Source organism: Aspergillus eucalypticola (genome assembly GCF_003184535.1).
Source record: "Aspergillus eucalypticola CBS 122712 chromosome Unknown BO83scaffold_5, whole genome shotgun sequence".
In the NCBI taxonomy this organism is placed as follows: Eukaryota; Fungi; Ascomycota; class Eurotiomycetes; order Eurotiales; family Aspergillaceae; genus Aspergillus; species Aspergillus eucalypticola.
This window is the reverse complement of record NW_020290279.1, coordinates 700,494-719,124: the sequence shown is the minus strand read 5'-3', so window position 1 is coordinate 719,124 and position 18,631 is coordinate 700,494. Positions and strand designations below refer to the sequence as shown.

Here is an 18,631-nt window from a genome sequence, read left to right as displayed (position 1 = left end):
AAGGATGTAGAAGATCTCAAATAGAAATGTTTTACAATAGTTGGATATTCTCAAATGCGAATGAGAATAGTAATTACTATAATCACAAGTAAATTTCAGAACTTCCTCGAATAGAGGGAAATGGAATACTCTCTCCGACTTTTTTTTTCTTTTTCATCAAGCTATGTAGTCTGGTAAGAGGAAGTAAGTAAAAGTCATGGAAGAAATCCAATCATCCTTGCTTGCAGATAAAACCTAACTTTTTGATCAAAGTAGGTGGATGGATGAATATCATGCATCCAAACCTTTGACCAACTCTATCATTCTATACTAATAGTTATCATCTTTCTGTGTAAGCAATATCTCCTACTATCACAGCTAGTTGCCACGGTTACTACTAGCCAAATAATTGTATAATAAATGGCTTGATGGGGGTTTCAAGTCGAAATCAGTCAGTCAGTCAGTCACTGACATCTAACTATCACACATCACTCACTACTTGCTAAGCAGCAGTGATCCTGAACAACATACTCAATTAGTAGTAGTCCATTCATCTATCTACCTTAGAATAATCAAATCTAAACATACGATCAAGTGACCTACCTAGTACCCCGCCCATACTCAGGCACCTAAGATGCATACGTAAAAAAAATTCTACTATTTATCATACTAATTGATACACTTGAGATATAAGTAGTAGTCGGTCCTTACATGCATGTACATTGTAGTACTTTCTAGCCCAAAAAGGTAAAGGAAATAAAAAAAGTGGAAACGGGAACTTCTGATCTATACATAGCTCTGAATATACTTACTAAACTACGTACTAGCCTCATAGAAGCGAAACAAAGGGGGGGAGGAGGGAGGGGATGGAAAACTCTACAATGCTGCGTGCATACTGCATTGTACTTTTGATCGAGGGATAAAAGTTGGTTGGATGGGATGGTATGCATGTATGCATGTGCGTTGTATGCAATACAGAAATATCATACAGACCCTCCCGGAAGGGGGAGTCCGGAGTATCCGCGAGGGATGAAAGTATGGCTGGATGAATGTATGCATGCATGTCGGTTATTCATAGAATGGGTTTGGTCGGGATTTGGTTCGCTTTTTGGTTCGTACTCTCATCCTCCCTTCTCTTTCTGTATCATGTTCGGTGGAAAAGTCTACGAATGTCCATGTTTGATCATAAATTTCAAATTTCTTTAGCCACTGCCGGGCTTTAGATCTAAACTCAGCTAAGGCGACAAACAAACGCCGTACGTGGCACAAGGTGGGTAAAACCAAGAGAGTTCGGGAAGTAAGAGTCAACGTCCTGGTGGGAACTGACTAGGGTGGAAGTGCGGGTGGATGGCAAGGAAAGGTATTCTTTGGGGTGGGGGGAATTGCGACAATAGGCAAAACTCGAAATCATAAAGATATAAAAGGAAGCCCCGCGACAATCCGAGGACATAGAGACCAGACCGAGACCACTGACGGCATCAAACGACGCCACCAAAAGGCCAGCAGGGACGAAGAAGGCGACGAGAGATCCAATGCATGACTCCCGAAGTTCATGACCTGTCAGCCAGTGAATGGCCGACAAAAGGCCCATCCCTTCCGGGCTCGCCGGATAGAACGAACCCCAAAAGCGCGCAATGGCTTCATCATCCTCTTCCTACCCCAGGCCTTCTGAGTCTAAGATCCAGATTGTCGGCCGGCCGACCCTATCCAAGTCCGGACGCGAGTCCTTTTGTCATCATTTATGAATTTACTCGGCGGGCTTCTCGCCCTCAGCGGGGGCCTCATCCTTCTTCTCGGCGGGGGCGCTCGCCTCGGCGGCGGGCTCGGCCTCGGACGAGGTCCACAGAGTCTACCGAGTGTTAGCATGATCCGAAAAACACGAGTGCGACCGCATCAACTTACCAGGTTGTCTCTGAGGAGCTGCATGATCAGGGTAGAGTCCTTGTAGCTCTCCTCGCTCAGGGTGTCGAGCTCTGCAATGTCTGTTAGCCTCCGGTTTGATAGTCAAGCAGTAGCGTCCACACGTACCAGCAATGGCATCGTCGAAAGCGAGCTTGGCCAGGTGGCAAGCCTGGTCGGGGGAGTTGAGGATCTCGTAGTAGAAGACGGAGAAGTTCAGGGCGAGACCGAGACGGATGGGGTGGGTGGGAGCAAGGTCGGTCTGGGCAACCTCAGTGGCGGCCTTGTAGGCCTCGAGGGAAGCATCGGCGGCGCCCTTGCGGCGGTCGCCAACGGCGAACTCGGCAAGGTAACGGTGGTAGTCACCCTTCCTAATAGACGGAAAGACAGACGTCAGTCATGGATCGCGATCGCACCGAGAGTGGGAACAGCGTGGGTCGCAACGCACATCTTGTGGTAAAAGACCTTGGACTCGCCGCTCTGGGCAGAGGGGATCAGGTGCTTGTCGAGAACCTCGAGGATATCATCGCAGATCTTGGCCAGCTCAGCCTCGATCTTCTGACGGTACTCCTTGATGAGGGAGACCTGGGACTCATTGCCCTTGGACTCTTCTTTTTGTTCGATGGAGGTGACGATTCTCCAGGACGCACGACGGGCACCGATAACGTTCTTGTAGGCGACAGACAGGAGATTCCGCTCCTCGACGGTGAGCTCTACATCGGCGGAGGCAACGACCTTCATGTTCTCAACCATCTCTGTGGAACAGGGCGGCCATGTTAGTATGAGACGAGCCTCGTAGCCGCAAAGTGGGCGGTCGGAGAGAGGGAGAATGACGCACCTTCGTAGCGCTCAGCCTGCTCGGCGAGCTTGGCGAGGTAGACAGCATCTTCGTGACCCATTGTGAAAGATTATCTGAATGATAGAAGAGATGTTAGTGGGCGAGATTGCAAATAAATAGATTTCCGGATATAGAGTGCGGGCGACTGGGGAGGAAGCGCCACAATAGAGCAGAATCGATAGTGCAGAGAAGCGAGGGGCAGGAGGCAGTCACAGGGCAAAAGTGAGGCTGTGAAGTCAAGTGGTGCAAGGAACACGGAAGCGATAACGCCTCCCCTCCTTTCCCTGGTTTACCGGGAAATCCCCGTCATACGTATCAGGTCTCCCAGCATCATGAGGGCCGTTGAAGGAAGAAGAAAAAACAAGTCGAATTTCCCAGCCATCACGACCCCTAATCATTACGCATCCCCCAAGACCAGGATGCATTGCGACGATCGGGGGAGGCTTGGTAACAGCGGGTGGTGATTCAGCCGGATCCTCCACTCAGCTAGCCGTGAACTGCCTGCCTGCGTTGCGTTCCCAGAGCGCAGTCTAGACGGGCGGTTATGGAGGGGGGGGAAGGGAAGGGAACGAGGAGGATCCCTCCTCACACCCTCTCAACCTTCCCAACCAGACTCGGCAATTCAGCGCGCGTACCCATGTCCGGGATAAAGTCCTGAACATGCAGAGCCTCCAGCCGCCAACACCCCGCCATTTGCGATCGGGATCGCGGCCAGAAAAGGAGGGGAAAGCGGCGGATGACGATGATGGAGGGGGATGGGCATTGGGATTGTCTGGTACGCGGAAGAGAGGGGGAAAGGACACGGCAAGGAAAACGAAGAGAAAGGCTTACCTGAGATGAAGCAACAGATAGGAAAAGATGTATTCTATAGTCTGACAAGGAAGAAAAGAGAGAGAGGTTAGAAGGGAATTGAAGGAAAGTAGAGTTGAATGGAGGAACAAGATTGGGGGAGGAAGATTTGGGCTGGTCGAGTCCTGGTCTTTTTGTTTTCCTTTTTTAATTTAAGGAATGGGGGGGGAGGGAGTATGACTTAAGCAGGGGGAGGGGGGGGAGGAGGGAAGTGTGGATGTGGATGTGGATGGAAAAGGAAAAGGGTAAAGTACGGACCAAGAAGAGAGAGAAAGGACGAGAGTTGAGTTAGTCAGAATGACCGAGGAGAGAGTGTGTGGCAGTAAAGTAGTAGGAGAAGGAGAGAGAAGATGGAGAGAGAAAGTTGCAGGATTAGCAGCAGCAGTAGTAGTTAGAGGGAAGTTAGGCGGGAAAGAGGGGAAGAAAGAGAGAGAGAGAAGGAGGAGAAGGAAGAGGAAGGGAAGGGAGAGGGGAGAGGCAGAGAAGAGGGAAATAGGGAATTGAATTGGCCTGCCGGAAGGGGGTGGGAGACTCGGCCAGAAAGGAGACAGGACTGACAGCCAGAGTTGGCGGTCACTACTTACTGGCCAGGAATCCCTCATGGCAAGCAGCATCATCATCATCGGCATCATCATCATCTCTCTCCAATTCAGTCCTCCCTAACCATCATACTATGAATGCTTCCGGGCTGTGCCTCCCCATACTCTTCTCACTATTCACTACTACTTCCCCCTAAAGTCAAGTAACCCAAATGGCCAGCCCATGATGGAGTCGGTCTTACACACACACCAGTCTTTCCCCCGATCCCGGCCCCGACTTACTTATTCTACTACTGAACGATTATTGCTACTAATAATACCAAAAGAAATCAATCACAGGAATTATTGACCGTCTCCAGTGGGTTTCCTCCTCTTGTGACGGGGGGTGGAGGCACTGGAGGGAGACAAGACAGACTGACAGACTACCTTTCACGGGGTAGAGAGGCAGAGAATCCGAAAGAATCCCGGCGGTCATTCTTCTGGCCTGCCTTGTCTGTGAGCGACGTACACGGACGCTGCCTATCCCAGAAACTTGCACATCATGGCTGTTTTCTATGATGCCACCCCCATCCATCCAATGGGCATACCTTGAGAGGACGTACTGTAGACAGCAATAGAAGATCCTCGTTACAGACAATGCTATCAGTGATAGACCGTCAACTCCATCCATCCATCCATCTATCTATCCAACCCCAAGAATGAGATTAGTCTCCTGAGTGTCCAAGTCCTGACGCCCATCTCTTCTCTCATCTCTCCTCATCCTGTCGGGTCTGGCTTTGTGTGGTTCGGTGGGCCCTCCCAGCGTCATCCCTATTTCACCTCCGCCAATCGTCCCGCCCACCACTGAGATCCCAGACCGTCGCCGAGCCAGATGGATTGGCAGCGGATCATTATTGGAAGGGGGGGAAAAGAGGGTCAATCAAAGACGATAAGTTGCTAACCGTCGGACGGCGCTCGGGAACAGTCTATCTGTCTACTTAGTATATTATCTATCTAGTTCAAGGACTTCTAAATTAGTGATTATTGATTGATGAATTGATTTGAAATGGGTCAAGGGATCGCTTCTGGAACTTCGGGGAATATTACTGTGTAATGATGGCGCTGAACTATTCGTTAGGAGGCGATCTTATAATCCGCATATAGTCGTCATTCAGGGATCCGCGCTTTAGAGGAATGCTCCCTTTGCCTGGCACTCCTCAGAAGATAGGTAAATGAAGAGGCAACTCTCAATGCAACTGGATACACAACTTAGATTCAGAAACAGAGTAGAAAGTAATAAAATAACCATACCATGGAAGGATCAATGATAATGTGGTTAACTTAGTCCCATCTCAACATCCCAACACCGCCCCCAATAACAATCCTACCAAATTAGGCTACCATCCCATCCCCCATCCGTCACTTGACACTCACCTGACCAGACCACCCGCTGACTCACCTCACCACATCACATGATCCCCCATGATCCCACCCGGCAACCAACAACGACGTCATCCGCTCCGGTCTCGACACCTTAGGTAATCTTAGCCTGCCAACCCGGTTGCATGAAACACTTACTCTTAAGTACCTGACAGTCTTACTACTCTCTCTCTCTCTCTCCTCATTGAACCTTCCATCCATCCATCCAACGAATCTGACAACCACCTGACCTTTCATCCATAACCTTACCTACCTTATCTTCCATCCATCCATCACTGCAAAAGCAAATCCATAACCATAACCATGCTCCGCCAATCCATCACCAAGTCCTCTACCCGCCTCCTCACCACCACCACTACTCGTTCCTTCTCTGCTCTCGCTCCCAGAATGGGTGCTGGCGATACTGGTGCTCCCCGGCCGGGCGGTTCTCAGCATGCGTACGTTAATACTACCCTCTACATAGTGTCATCAATACCTAGCTAGTACTGTCCTATGCAGTAGAAGCATATGACATCATCATCATCACCAGTACCTAACACTAACTGATTGAAACAGTGACTCCTTCGTCAAGCGCGAAGCCGCCCAGGAGAACTTGTATGTTCACGAGAAGGAGATGGAGAAGTGCGTATACCTGACCCGCCCCCCCTCATACTACTATATTCCAGGGAAAGAAAAGCTAATGATCTGTGATGTATAGGCTCCGTGCCCTGAAGGCCAAGCTCAACGAGCAGCGCAAGCACCTTGATGAGCTGGATAAGCACATGTACGTTCGCTGTCTTTCTACCATACGGTCATGTACTTGGGTGTATAGCTAGCTAACAATTATATTTATAGTGACGAGTTCACCAAGAACCAGGGCGGCGAGCAGAACTAGATGACCAATATCTTTTCCCTTTCTCTTCTTTGTGTTCCTATCATATGGATGATGTGATGATTTGCTACCCATACCTACCATACCTACTCATACCTGTCTACTCTACTCTACTATTATCGGACTACCGAGCGAAATCGAATGGAATCGGTCAACCAGACAGATAATCACTATCAGCGTGGATCCATAACCTCATGTCTTTTTGATATGCTACGACATGACATGATATGTGTCTACCTACCTACCTACCTACCTACATACGCAAAACATGTAATCTCTCCTCTATACATTGTACAAGACAATACATAGCATAGCCGGAATATCTACCAACACACACATTCATGGCGTTTATCATTATTCCCATTTCATTTCATTGTATTGTATTGATTGCATTGCATTGCAAGACTCCTCCACCAGCAGCACAACAGCAACAACAGCAGCATGGAACAACAACAACAATAGTAGAAAAAGAATAAGACGTAGAATAGAAACTAACAACCAATCCTAGTTAATTAAGAAAAACCATCCCGTACCCGTTTGTTTACAGAAACCCAATCCACACCCTCTACCGACGTCCCATGTAAGAGCGATAGAAATCATCCGCCGCACTACCGCCCATAGTAGAGCTACCCAGACCATATCCGAATCGCGAAGAGAGGGACTGGCCGGCCTTCTGTGCGGCGTCGACCTTGGCCTGGAGCTCGCTGGTACCTTGGTCGATGACTTGCAGTTGCGCGAGGTGGGAGTTGAGGATGCGGACAATTTGCGAGATCTATCCATTCGTTCATTCATTAGCTTAAGCATTGAGAATCTTGGGGAGAAGGGAATAGATAAGATACGTACCGGCTCGTCAGCCTTGTTCGTCTTGCTGAGAGTCGAGGACGCGCCGTTGACTTCTTCAATCATGCTGGTCAGATCCTTGCCCATTTCATCCAGGCGCTCGGAGAGTTTCTCGGCCATTTTGTATCTATTTTATCGTGCTGTTAGCACCATAGCAAAGGTTAATTGAAGGGTTATTGAAAACGTACGTCCGTTCACGCTCCTGGTCAGGTCCCTGGAGAGTCTCGCCCGGTCCCACTTGCTTCGAAATCATCTCGTCCACTTCACGCTCGTACCGGTCGAGCCAGGAGCTGAGCTCTTCCTGCTGGCCCTCGACGGACGCCAGCTGGCGCTCTACTTCTTGGGTCGCGCGCTCGGCGTCAACCGTGCTGCCGTACAACTTCTGCACCTTGGTGCCGTTCTCAACCAGCATCCGATCCCATTCTGCTACCTTCTCTGCTTGCTCGCGGAAGTCCTTCTGGTACTTGGTCAGATCTGTCGCCCACCGGGTGATGATCTCGTCCATGGTCTTGTTCTTCAGGCGGGACTGCGCAGGGGGGGTAGGGCCAGCGGTGGAGGCACCAAGGCCAATTCCGCCCGCGGCGGTGGTTGTGCCGGTTGCGCCTGCTGTGCCGGTGGTCGCTGAAGAAGTGGCGCCCGAGGTAGCGGTCAGGGTGGGCTTGTCGCCGGCCGTCGTGGCAGACGTAGCTCCAGCAGCAGTGCTGGCTGGCTGTGTGGAAGGGGTGGTCTCCGCGGGCTTACCGAACAGGCCGCCGGTGGCTGCCGCAGGTTGTGTCGCGGGAGCTGCGGTAGCTGTAGTGGCCGGTGCGGTTGTTGCTGTGGACTTAGCGCCACCAAGAGCACCGCCAAACAAGCCTCCAGAGGGAGCGGGTGTGGATGATGGGGTCGCGGACGAGGATGCTCCGCCTAGGGCTGGGAAGAGAGAGGAAGTCTGTGGCGCAGCGGACGAGGCAGCTGGAGTCGTAGAGGTTTGAGGGGTTGAGGACGGAGTTCCCAGAGAGGGGAAGACTGGCTTGGTGGCATCAGCTCCAGATGATGGGGCCTTGAAGAGAGAAGATGTCTGCGCACCAGCTCCTCCTCCTGCGGCGGGGGTCGTCGTCGTTGATGGCGCCCCCGGTGCCTTTCCAAAGAGGGTGTTTGGAGTGCTGTCATTGGTGCCTGTTGCGGCCGGTTTGGCGTTTCCGAAGAGGCTGTTTCCCGTCGAAGGCGCCGGATTTGTGCCGAAGAGAGGTTTCTGCGCTGTGTTCGCCCCACCGAAAAGACCCCCAGTTGATGGCTGTTGCGTAGTGTTGGAGGTAGAAGTTGTGGTGTTCGTGTTGGCGTTTCCGAACAGCGATGGGGTAGTGGTAGCGGGGGCTGTAGCGGTAGTAGACGACGGGGCAGCCGATGAGGTGGTGGAGGTAGTCGAGGTCGCGTTTCCGAAGAGACCGCCAGGCTTTTGTGCTGCCTGTCCAAAGAGTGTCTGCGTCTGGCCAGTCGCGCCCTGCGGAGGCGGACCAGCGGGCGTTGTGGACGAGGCATTGCCGAACAAAGAACCGCCTGTTTGACCGGGCGTAGAAGTAGCGTTGCCAAAGAGACCTCCTGCAGGCTTTGCGGCATTTCCAAAGAGTCCGCTCGTAGCTGTCTGCCCCGAGCTACCAGCTTCGGTCGACTTGTTGGGAGTCTGTGATGCGTTGCCGAACAACGGTGTCTGACCGGTGGCTCCCGGCTTGCTCTGAGCTCCAAAACTGAAAGGCGACGAAGTACCAGTGCCTGCTCCAGTTCCACTGCCAGCTGCGCCTCCGAACAAAGAAGGCGAAGACGTGCCGCTCGTCGGAGCTCCTACATTTCCAAAGAGTGTGCCCGAGCCAGCGCTTGAGCCAGTGTTCGTAGCACCAGATCCAAAGAGACCTCCCTTGTTCGCGCCGCCAGGGGCCGAGTCGAAAGAAAAGAGGTTGGACATGGTGTTGGGTGGATAACAACGGGGATTAACAGGGCTGCCCTGGAGGTGGGAAAAAAAGACAAAACAGTCAGTCGGGACGGGTTTCGAGATGAGCTGAAGGTGAAAGCGAACCAACACTTACTGCGCCCGGAGATAAGATGCCCTATGGAGACAGAAAAGTCAATTCGGGCTGAGCGTAAAGGTCGCGCCGTGCTCGTCCAAACACAGGCAAAGCAATCGACAGTGGATGTCTTGAACTATGAATTGGAGTGTCGATTGATCTTCTTTGCTGGGCCGCGCTTGTCGCGGCTGGCGGCTAGCTTTATGCCTGAGGCATTTAAATATACACTATGACAGGCTACCTGCTGCCTTGGTGCCTTACTGCCTCGGATGATGTCGCCTGAGCCTCTGGGTGCCTCAGGCCACGTTCGAGACTCACATCGAACCCGACGATCAGAAGGACAGCATCGTCCCCCCGTTTCATATCCATTCTCCCCTGGCTTTTCGGGCTCAGACTCTTACACGAGCCTCTGCGTCCTTGTCTGCATGATATACAATTTTCCAATATTGTTTGCTCCTGATGTCCGAACGGATTTCCCGTCCGTCCAGTCCATACTTGGAGCCCCCGAGGAAGAGCGTGGAGTTGGAAGACCCGGGGGCTCAGGATTCCAGTAAGCAGCACGGTCTAGCACTGGGATTCCAATGGCTCGGAATTAACATATTACATCTACAGCTACGAACAGTGACGACGAACACTTTTCAGACGCCAGCGAGGGGCACCAACGCCCTGAATCCCACCCGCCGTCCGGCCGCGCTTCCCCTATCCCCTTAACCCGTGTGGAGAAGGTCGACGAGGAACCCTCGCATGGGGAGGTGCCTGGAACCGCTGCATATGAAATCAGGGACCAGGATGCCGTTCCCGACCAGATTGAAGTTATTCCGGAGGGCTCACGCAGCAGAAGCGCTTCGACGAGCGGCGAACGGCCTGTAACTCCGACATCAATTCCGCGGACAGTGGTTGAGAAAGTCGACTTAGACCAGCCCAGTCATGGCGATATTCCCGGCACCCCAGCGTATGAGAAAAGAAAAGCAGATGCAGTGCCCGATGTGGTGAAGAAGGCGTCGGATTCAGATTCAGATGAACCGTCCCCTATACCGGGGTCCTTCGAGGCCAGTGCGGCCGACACCCCTGTTCCGGAGACGCTGCTCTCCCGCGTGGAATCCAACGAGGACGATGTCGAAGAAGAAGGTCCTGTTGCTCACCAGCCAAAGCCGATTGATCCAGAGCCAGACCACACCGAGACCGTCCTCGATGCACCAGGTAAGCCGGATTTTGGTTAAATTACGACATGAAGTTTCAGGGACGATTGACCAATTCAGATTCGCCTGCAAGCCATCGAAGTCACACCCGCCGAGAATCGTCAGTAACTGACGCCGCAGCCGTTGACACGACCGGTGCGGATGAGTTTGACGATTTCGCCGAAGAGCAAGAAGACGACGACTTTGGAGACTTTGACGACTTCGACGATGGCTTCCAAGAGCCCATGGAGGCTGTCGAGGACGAACCAGCAGAGATACAACCCTCGCAGCCTCCCACACCTCCTTCAGTCGTGCGCACGCCCTCTAGTATAAACCTTCAACGCAAGAAATGCTAAACTTTGTGTCCAGCCCCCCCTCCTCGACCTTGACGCCATTCCCTCCCTTGCAGACCTTCACACCACCCTCTCCGACCCCCTCGACCGCCTCTTCCCCAGCACCAAAGACACCGTCAGCCTGCAGCCCCTTGACCCGATCCCCAACCCTACCGCCATCTTCAGCACTGAACGCTCCCTCTCCCTCTGGTCTCAGCTAGTGGCCCCTCCCCCACTTCAGCCCCAAAACTGGGTGAAATCCCGCATCCGGCGACTCTTCCTTGTCTCACTTGGCGTGCCCGTCGACCTCGATGAGATTCTCCCAGCCTCCAAGCAAAAGAAACTCATCCTCCCCTCCGTCAACCTCGACGACACACGTCGCTCATCCACCCCACCAACCGCACACTCCCGCTCCCAAAGCCTAGCAGCCAAGCGCGACAGCATACAAAGTGGCCCCGGCAGCCCAGGCCCCAACCAACAATCCAGAACCCGCACCTCTCGCCGACGAGAACCCTCCCCGCCACCTGAACTGGATCTCCCGGCCGTACACCGCCTGTGCGCAACGACCGATGCAGCTCTGGACGGCCTAACGGACGGAGAACTCCGCGGTCATGTGCAGGAACTCGAGTCGGCAACGTTACGTGCAAGCTCGGTACTAGAGTACTGGTTGAAACGCTTGGACGGACTCGTCAGTGAAAAGGAGGCGTTTGAAGGCGTGATAGAGAATTTGGTTAGTCATGCTAGACGAGTTCGGAAGTGAGTGTTGTCCTCGTCTGTGACTCTGATGATGATTGTGTGATGTGATGTGATGTCTTGTGATGAGATGTTGATAGATCGATTATAAATATGACTATTAATTTAATGATTATACATATGTTTACATTTAGCATCTATCTCTTAAATATACTGCAGTATCAAAGTATGGACTGCATCCTCATGTGTGTGTGTTGGTAATTTGCTCGCACTTGTGGATAGATAGCAGGTAATTAGCGGGTCAAGCCAGTTAGTTAATACAGTCTCTAGTATAAATCGGTAAATATTATATATATATATATTTTTTTTCTCTGCTGTCACTGTGGTGCTATGACTGCTCCAGTGGCTTTACAGACACAACCATGGGTAGTACTAGTGTTATATATACATATACTATCAGTATGCAGTTGTAAACCAGAATGGAACATGAAGCGAGGCGAGCTCCATGACCCTACTATACCACCATAAGTAGTACTTTTACTAGTATGGTTGTCGTTATAGCACACAACTTACTAGTAGTAGTACTAGAAGAGACCTGATACTACGGTACCAGTAAACCTAAATATACGTACTACCAGGTAAGTAAGAAACAGCTCTAGACAGCTTCTTATGTAGATCTACGATTCTTGTCAATGCTTAGAATATTGGAATGAGATCATCGACAACCAGCATCGGTTTCCGAATTGCTTTTTGAAAAGTAGTATCCACAAGAAGATGGGAAATTAGAAACAACAAGACACCCGGGATCCCCGCCTCTAGGTACAAAACGCCCTAGATCAAACCTCCCATGGCATGACAACTTGTTGAAAGAAATCAGAAAAGTCAAGCAAAGAGGTTTTGAAGACGAAGACCGGCAACTACCTAGGTACGAATCGTGCAAAAAACGAAAAGAAGAAAATTGGGTATCTCATACAGGACTCAACGCTAGGAAGTAGCGTCGTGGAGAAAGGAAAATCAACAGCAGTTGGCTAAGGGAATGGCAAAGAATCATGAGAAGAAAAATAGAAAAAAAAAAAAGAAAAGTAGGAAGAAAGGATTGATGCTGGTATCAATTTGGAACGAAGAAAAAGGCAATTTTGTTTTCCTCCAAAGAATCTTATAGAAGACAAGCATGCAGGCGCACGCTAATCCAATGCGATCACCTTTGGTTCGGAAAATCGGATGAGAGTGTCGGGTGTTGTGCGCTCGCATTTGGGCCTTTGCGACGCAGGAAACATAGACGCCGCTGAATCACTGGATTTACGCTTCAGGGGCACAGACATTGGAGCGGCGGCACTCGCGGAGGTCCGGTCTGTAGATGAACCATGGTCCGACTTCACTGTCCACGACCCGTCCCTTTTGACACGGATTGAGCGTGCATTCTCTAGCCGGTCCGTATGGGACAGTTCTTCGCGAATATTGAAGAGGAACCCATCGACCAAGAGCATCTGAGGGCGCGCATCTTGTTTGCAGATAGGGCATTTCCAGTCTTCTCGGAGGGTACGTCGCCCTGACTTCAAAGCACGGGTGGTGATGTAGGTCTCATGATCGAAGCATTCTTGATGGGTGCACAAGCGACCGCGGACAGGCCGGTTGAAGACGCGGGCAGTGAAGGGGTCGACGAGATCAATGACCAAGTCTTCAGTCACAATGCTGACTTCATCATCGGGATTGGGTGTGAGCCGCTTTTGGATTTGCTGCAGAGATTCCGACGCAGGAAGGATCTGCGCCGCGTCCAAAGCCGACACCAGGTCAGAGATATTGAGAATCTCGACGGCCGCAGCATATAGATGATCCTTCATCTCGGCCGGGCTGCGAAGGAAGTGCATGGAGACTGTATTGGGACCCTCACGCAGTTGCTCCGTGATTTCGAGGGGTATATCTTTGCCATTGTGCTGCCGACGCCGGGCGAAAAGTTCCACCTCGTTGACGAAGATGTAAACCACGCTGGGCCAGCATGTCTCGGTAGTGCACCAGATGTGGTCGTCTATAGTCTTTGCTGACGGGCTGATTCGAATACATCGCAGGCGAAAAATTCGCTGACCGTTCGTCATGAAACGGGTGGCTTGCATCTTACCACCGTTTTGGTCGATCTTCGCAAGTCGCTCAACGTCCGACTTGCTCAGATTGAACGTCCAGTCGAAGCGGCAATCCCACTGGCCCTGGCCCAGCGGAGTGGGCTTGGCGGCGAAGGAGTCAAAGTATTGATAGAGCGGGGTCTCTTGCGGGCCGGCAGGAGTGTGAATGACAAGTCGATTGACAGGACCACGCAGATGGGCCTGATGCAGTCCGTCCCGCAGCGAATGAGGTCGTGGGTTGGACGGCGGAAGTGGACCTGGCGGAGGCAAAAGAGGAGTGACCATTGACGAAGGAGAGGGAAGAGGGGCCCCCTGATTTGGCATACTTGCCTGCGGCATCAGCCTGTACTGTGTCGGGGTCTGGTTGTTCGCCTGCGCGGAGCGTGAGGGGCGGCCACGTCGTCGTTGTGTAGGGGCCGGAGCCGGGGCCGAAGCCGGGGCCGAAGCCGAAGCTGGAGTAGGAGGCGAGGCGAGAGTAGGAGCGGAAGCAGGGGCATGCGAAAGAGGGGACAGACCAGGAGTAGCCGCTGTTGAGGGGACTACTGTCGGTACGCTGGCGCTTGCGGGGTGTGGCGACGCGACTTGAGAGGGAAGTAACATTATTTGTGGGGGAACTGGGCCTTGCGGACGAGTATTTACGGGGCCCGGGTGGATGTTTTGCGCTTGCGAAGGCACCACCTGTGGCGGATAACTCATCGAAGGAGGATTATGGTGGTGATATAGCTGGTGGTGGTGAGGCATCTGAACCATGCGAGGTGAATGCGGGTTGTATGTCTGCGAGGGATATGCCATTGGAGCAGGAACAGGTCCATTCCCAGGCATCGGAACGTGAGAGCTCCTCCTTGGCTCATATCCGGGCACAGTTGATGTTGGATGCTGAGGGAGGTGAGGGGGTGCGCCTCGGGGGGACCCCACCGGCTGCGAGTGAATGTGAGGCTGATTTGCAGTGGTTGCCTGAGGAGTGGATGTGAGTTCTTTGTGATACATGGAGAGAATGATGTCTCTCTCCTTTTTGGCGCGCAATGCCGACACTGGCTTGGAAGAGTCCAAACGCTCATCTGTGTATTTGGCGTCTCGATTGAAGATGTCAAAAAGCTTGTGCTCTCCGTTCTGCAGAGGAAGTCGACGATACAGCGCCAGGAAGATGTTGTACTGCGTGACATGTGATCGGATGTCGAAAGTCATTATGATTTCCTCGATTAATGGCGGCAGACCACGCCTCCGCGTAATCTGCTCAAAAGTGTCCCATCTTTGAGAGAGGAGGACCAAGGAATTCATGACCTGCGTTAAAGCATCCCGCCACCAGGGAAGGGCTAGCAGCTGTTGCATTGGTTCCGGGAAATTCACACAGAACAGCAGAAAATCTCCGGAAAGTCGGCGGTTATCCACCAGAAGCTGCTTGACCACGGCAAATCCTCTCTCCTGCTCCGGACCGAAGCCTGGCAATGTGCGCAATTCTGAGGGAGAGTAGGATGCCATGCAATACAGCTGGTGCAGAGCCAGGTAGACGGGGTCATTGTCCAGGAGGGCGCTCTGCAGCAGGCGAACGCGCGGCGACTCAATGACCTCAGAGATTATCTTGTTGCGAGTCGCTTCAGCCGCAAAAGTTTCCAGCTTCTCCAGCCACTGTTTGCACAGCGTCCGGTCTATAGGCAACATAGGAACCGGTCGTATGACAGGCGGTTGCTGGAAATCCTGAGACAGGTGCGATGCTGGTATGCCTATCCAGGAGCCCGTTTGAGGACGCGCCGAAGGATCGCCAAGTCCAGGCAGTTGTGGTCGCGATTCGGCATTGCCAGCTGTTTGCGATTGATCTCTGGGCGTGATGGTGCCCCCTTGAACCGGGTCCGGCAGAATGATGGTATTGGCTACTGTTGCAGGTGTCGGCAGTCCTCCGGACAGTGGTTCCTGTGGCCGATTGATAGACACTGGCGGGGTATCTCCCGTCGGAGGGGAAGGCAGAGTTGCTAGGGAGGAACCAAGTCCAACCGGTCCAATCGTTCCTCCATGGCGATCAATGGCACTGACTGGGCTGGCATGCGAACGTGGAAGAGTGGGATCGGGGGATGGAAGCGCGTTGGGCTGAAAAGTCCGCGGGGGGATAGCAGTCACGGGGGTCGGCGTCGCTGAGTTTAATGGGGTCGAAGAGATGGCGGTGGTGATGCTGCGAAGCGGGGGTAGGATTGGGGCACCGCGATTAGGCTGAGCTTCCTTCTCATTCCTCCCGTCTGACCCCGAGATGGCCTGAATAGGGTCAGGTTGAGCCATCGGACCGAGGGGAGGAAGAGGGGAAGGGTTCGCGGCGGCGGCGGCGGCGGCGGATGAGGAAGTGATGGTGGAGGAAGAGGGCGAAGATGAGGCGGCGGTGGAGGTGAAGGTGGAGGTGGCCGTAGTAGTAGTGAAGCCGACGGGCGGCTCACGAGGCGGCGTTTCCCGCCGACGCGTCTGCCGTGGACTCCCAACTGGGGGCCCCGAAGCAGCCGATTCTGCCGTAGAAGCCGTACCCTTTGTCGCAGCACTCGCAGTACTAGCAGCTGAATCGGTCGTAGACGCACTTGAAGGGGATGTCGAGGTGGTGGAAGAGAGGTGAGGAGATTGAGGAGCAGTGGCAGCAGCAGCAGCTGCTGCTGCTGCACCACCACGCATCCAGGATCGTTGCACGCCTCCTAGAAATAAATGGGCAGTCGAATTACTTGACTTGAAGCCAAGATTCGCGGGATCGCCGCGGCGATTACCGGGCGGAATCATCCTGGCATTTTCCGGGGAAGAGAGCAGGATGGAAAGGTTATTTGTGGGGTGGAGGACTGGTTGAGAGAGGAAAAGCTAAAAAGGAATGGAAATGTCCTGGCGCCGATAATGCAAAGGAAGCGTCTCGAAGAACCTCCTCCTCTTCTCCGAATAGGCGTGCCAGCCAGCATCGACTAGGAAGGAATTTCACTTGACTTGGAAAGAAGATGCCGCTGAGTCGGGGAGAATGCCTCGGGGAGAGAAAGTATGTGGATGTACAGTGGAGATATAGATATATAGATGTATACAAAGTAGTGAATACGATATAATTCTACCGTACTTACTGCAATAACTGCATGAGATTTTAGTCGGGACAAAAGTACGGCGACGCGATCTACCCGTATACTTTGAGCTGGGTGGAGGGGTGAAGAGGAGAGATTCCCACTTAATTTAAAGTAGTGATAGATGTACCTATGGCTATAGTGATGAGAAAGTATACAGATCAATGGGAAGCAATGGGAAGTAATCGCGATACAAAGTACACGGCGGGGGGGGGGGGGGGGGGCGAATGACAATTCAACAAGCAAGGTTATCCCAGTGCATGATTGATGATGCGATGATGGGAGATCCCGGAATCCAGCTTGGCTTACGGATGCAGGTATGAGCACGAATGAGCATGAATATGGACATGAATGAATGGGTGAATGCCGAGGGCAAGAGGGACTGTGAGTGAGTGTGATTGAGCAAGGTTTTTGGGGATAGTAGGAGCGTGATCTGGCCTCTGGTGTTAGGGCAGCAGCAGCAGCCATGCAGGCCAGCATGCCATCGAATCGAAGATTGACGTATGGAACTGGAAGAGAAGAGTCATTCCTGATCTGAATCAGGTGGAGAGAGTGTATTGACTAGTCTCTTGTACTGACTAGTACTCCATTGTAAAGGGAAGTCGTACAAAGATGTAGTAGAGGAATACATCAGACCGCGAAAACATAGGATTCCTGCGATCGACCTGTCCGCCTGTTTGTTTATAAATAGGCAATGGACTGGCGCTGAATGCGATGCATCGACTCGTTGGCCATCCGGATGCGTGACTGATCCGAGCATTGGAATGTCGATCCTGCAGGGGAGGCCATGGGAACTAAAACATGTTCGCTCGGTGGGTAGTGTGTTTTTCTTTCCTTTTCTTTTCTTATTCCTGGGCAGTGGTAGTAATTAGTAAGTTAGTAAGTAGAATCAAGAGAGGGGGAGGGAGAGGCAGTGAGAGTGAGAGTGAGAGAGAATTGGTGCCTTTGGGACCCATCGTCTCCCAACTAGATTAGTAGTACTCCATACTGTGTAGTACAGTACGCAGTACTTAGTTGGGAGGAGCAAGAAGCAAGAAGGGTCTACTTAGCAGTGACCCAAGTCTTCATAGTAGATACCATAGAAAGTAGGAGTAGCTGGCAAGTAGCCTGTCAATAAGGCGAAACTCAACCTGACCGGGCAATGGCCTCACTTTCTCTCCGGATGAAGGGGCTGCCAGTTGTCGGAATGAATCCGTTGGCTCCAGTCAAGACAGCGAACAAGTCAGCACATGCCACTCATAGTCTGTTTCATACTTCTTGGTCTGTAGTGAGTGCCAGTGAAATGAATGTGGTGCCTGATGGGGGGAAAGGATGATGCTGCTCATAACTTTGAAAAGACAGGCTGATTTGTTAGTGGTAAGTAGATAGTAGTCGTAGTAGTGGTGGTGGTGGACGTTTAGTAGTCCATAATATAATAATAATGTTCTGGTTCTGGTTCTGACCAAACCGGTAACGATTTGATATTTATTTGGTTGTCCGTATCCCCCGCTTCCATGGTTTACTTTGCATCGAGACTTTTCTCTCTCTCTCTCTCTCCCTTTCCCTTCACTCATACTCTGAACACTTTTTTTTTTTCGCTTTTTTCTTTTTCTTACTCCATTTCATCTCTATCTATCTATCTCCTTTCCTCTCTTTCTCCCTCTCTCGGATACATCAACCTTTCCAAACCGATCCACCCCAAATACTAGCCGCCTTTGTTAGCGCCTGCAAGTCTGCGGCCGTGATCTGATTTGCTTTGCGGGTTGCAGTTCAGACCGGCGGGGATCGTCGCTGTCTTATTATCGGCTTCACCTGCTGCGGTTGTCCATTTTCGCTACAGCTACTTAGTACTCTTCTGTACTCCCTCTCTCCCTTTCCTCGGCCTTCGCCTTCGTCGTCGTCGTAGTCGTCTACACGTCAGACCGCGAATCGCCTGCCAAAGCCTGCTTCGCAGCGCTGCATCAATCCTCACCGAAGAAGCTCTGGCC

At 52.1% G+C, this 18,631-nt stretch overlaps 5 protein-coding genes across 5 annotated transcripts; 2 read left to right on the top strand and 3 right to left on the bottom strand.

Moving 5' to 3' along the window:
- Nucleotides 1-1,726: 1,726 nt before the first annotated feature.
- artA (14-3-3 adaptor artA) lies at nt 1,727-2,777 on the bottom strand (the record flags this gene model as incomplete). Its single annotated transcript, XM_025527299.1, has 5 exons — nt 1,727-1,828; nt 1,882-1,952; nt 2,008-2,249; nt 2,327-2,633; nt 2,717-2,777. The coding sequence occupies 5 exons, from the start codon at nt 2,775-2,777 to the stop codon at nt 1,727-1,729; spliced, it is 783 nt and encodes a 260-aa protein (XP_025391130.1).
- Nucleotides 2,778-5,753: 2,976 nt separating this feature from the next.
- Nucleotides 5,754-6,842, top strand: BO83DRAFT_435036 (uncharacterized protein). The gene is made up of 4 exons (XM_025535855.1): nt 5,754-5,960; nt 6,079-6,144; nt 6,221-6,286; nt 6,358-6,842. The coding sequence occupies exons 1-4, from the start codon at nt 5,827-5,829 to the stop codon at nt 6,395-6,397; spliced, it is 306 nt and encodes a 101-aa protein (XP_025391129.1). The 5' UTR covers nt 5,754-5,826; the 3' UTR covers nt 6,398-6,842.
- On the bottom strand, nt 6,649-9,410 carry BO83DRAFT_200310 (putative nucleoporin Nsp1). The gene is made up of 4 exons (XM_025526634.1): nt 9,298-9,410; nt 7,423-9,215; nt 7,238-7,361; nt 6,649-7,166 (listed from the first exon to the last, which is right to left on the bottom strand). Exons 2-4 carry the CDS (start codon nt 9,174-9,176, stop codon nt 6,960-6,962), a joined length of 2,085 nt encoding a protein of 694 aa, XP_025391128.1. The 5' UTR covers nt 9,177-9,215; nt 9,298-9,410; the 3' UTR covers nt 6,649-6,959.
- A 231-nt stretch (nt 9,411-9,641) lies between these two features.
- On the top strand, nt 9,642-11,637 carry BO83DRAFT_375925 (uncharacterized protein). The gene is made up of 4 exons (XM_025530583.1): nt 9,642-9,826; nt 9,889-10,476; nt 10,536-10,765; nt 10,824-11,637. The coding sequence occupies exons 1-4, from the start codon at nt 9,736-9,738 to the stop codon at nt 11,544-11,546; spliced, it is 1,632 nt and encodes a 543-aa protein (XP_025391127.1). The 5' UTR covers nt 9,642-9,735; the 3' UTR covers nt 11,547-11,637.
- A 553-nt stretch (nt 11,638-12,190) lies between these two features.
- BO83DRAFT_435034 (MIZ zinc finger domain protein) lies at nt 12,191-16,661 on the bottom strand. Its single transcript, XM_025535854.1, has one exon. The coding sequence runs from the start codon at nt 16,342-16,344 to the stop codon at nt 12,664-12,666; it is 3,681 nt and encodes a 1,226-aa protein (XP_025391126.1). The 5' UTR covers nt 16,345-16,661; the 3' UTR covers nt 12,191-12,663.
- Nucleotides 16,662-18,631: the final 1,970 nt, after the last annotated feature.

Coding starts and splice junctions, on each gene's coding strand:
- BO83DRAFT_435036 (XM_025535855.1), top strand. CDS start 5,827: ATGCTCCGCCAATCCATCACCAAGTCCTCTACCCGCCTCCTCACCACC. Junction 5,961..6,078: donor CCGGGCGGTTCTCAGCATGC/GTACGTTAATAC, acceptor TGATTGAAACAG/TGACTCCTTCGTCAAGCGCG. Junction 6,287..6,357: donor GATGAGCTGGATAAGCACAT/GTACGTTCGCTG, acceptor TTATATTTATAG/TGACGAGTTCACCAAGAACC.
- BO83DRAFT_200310 (XM_025526634.1), bottom strand. CDS start 9,176: ATGTCCAACCTCTTTTCTTTCGACTCGGCCCCTGGCGGCGCGAACAAG. Junction 7,362..7,422: donor GACCAGGAGCGTGAACGGAC/GTACGTTTTCAA, acceptor ACGATAAAATAG/ATACAAAATGGCCGAGAAAC. Junction 7,167..7,237: donor CGAACAAGGCTGACGAGCCG/GTACGTATCTTA, acceptor ACGAATGGATAG/ATCTCGCAAATTGTCCGCAT.
- BO83DRAFT_375925 (XM_025530583.1), top strand. CDS start 9,736: ATGTCCGAACGGATTTCCCGTCCGTCCAGTCCATACTTGGAGCCCCCG. Junction 9,827..9,888: donor CCCGGGGGCTCAGGATTCCA/GTAAGCAGCACG, acceptor TTACATCTACAG/CTACGAACAGTGACGACGAA. Junction 10,477..10,535: donor GACCGTCCTCGATGCACCAG/GTAAGCCGGATT, acceptor TGACCAATTCAG/ATTCGCCTGCAAGCCATCGA.
- BO83DRAFT_435034 (XM_025535854.1), bottom strand. CDS start 16,344: ATGATTCCGCCCGGTAATCGCCGCGGCGATCCCGCGAATCTTGGCTTC.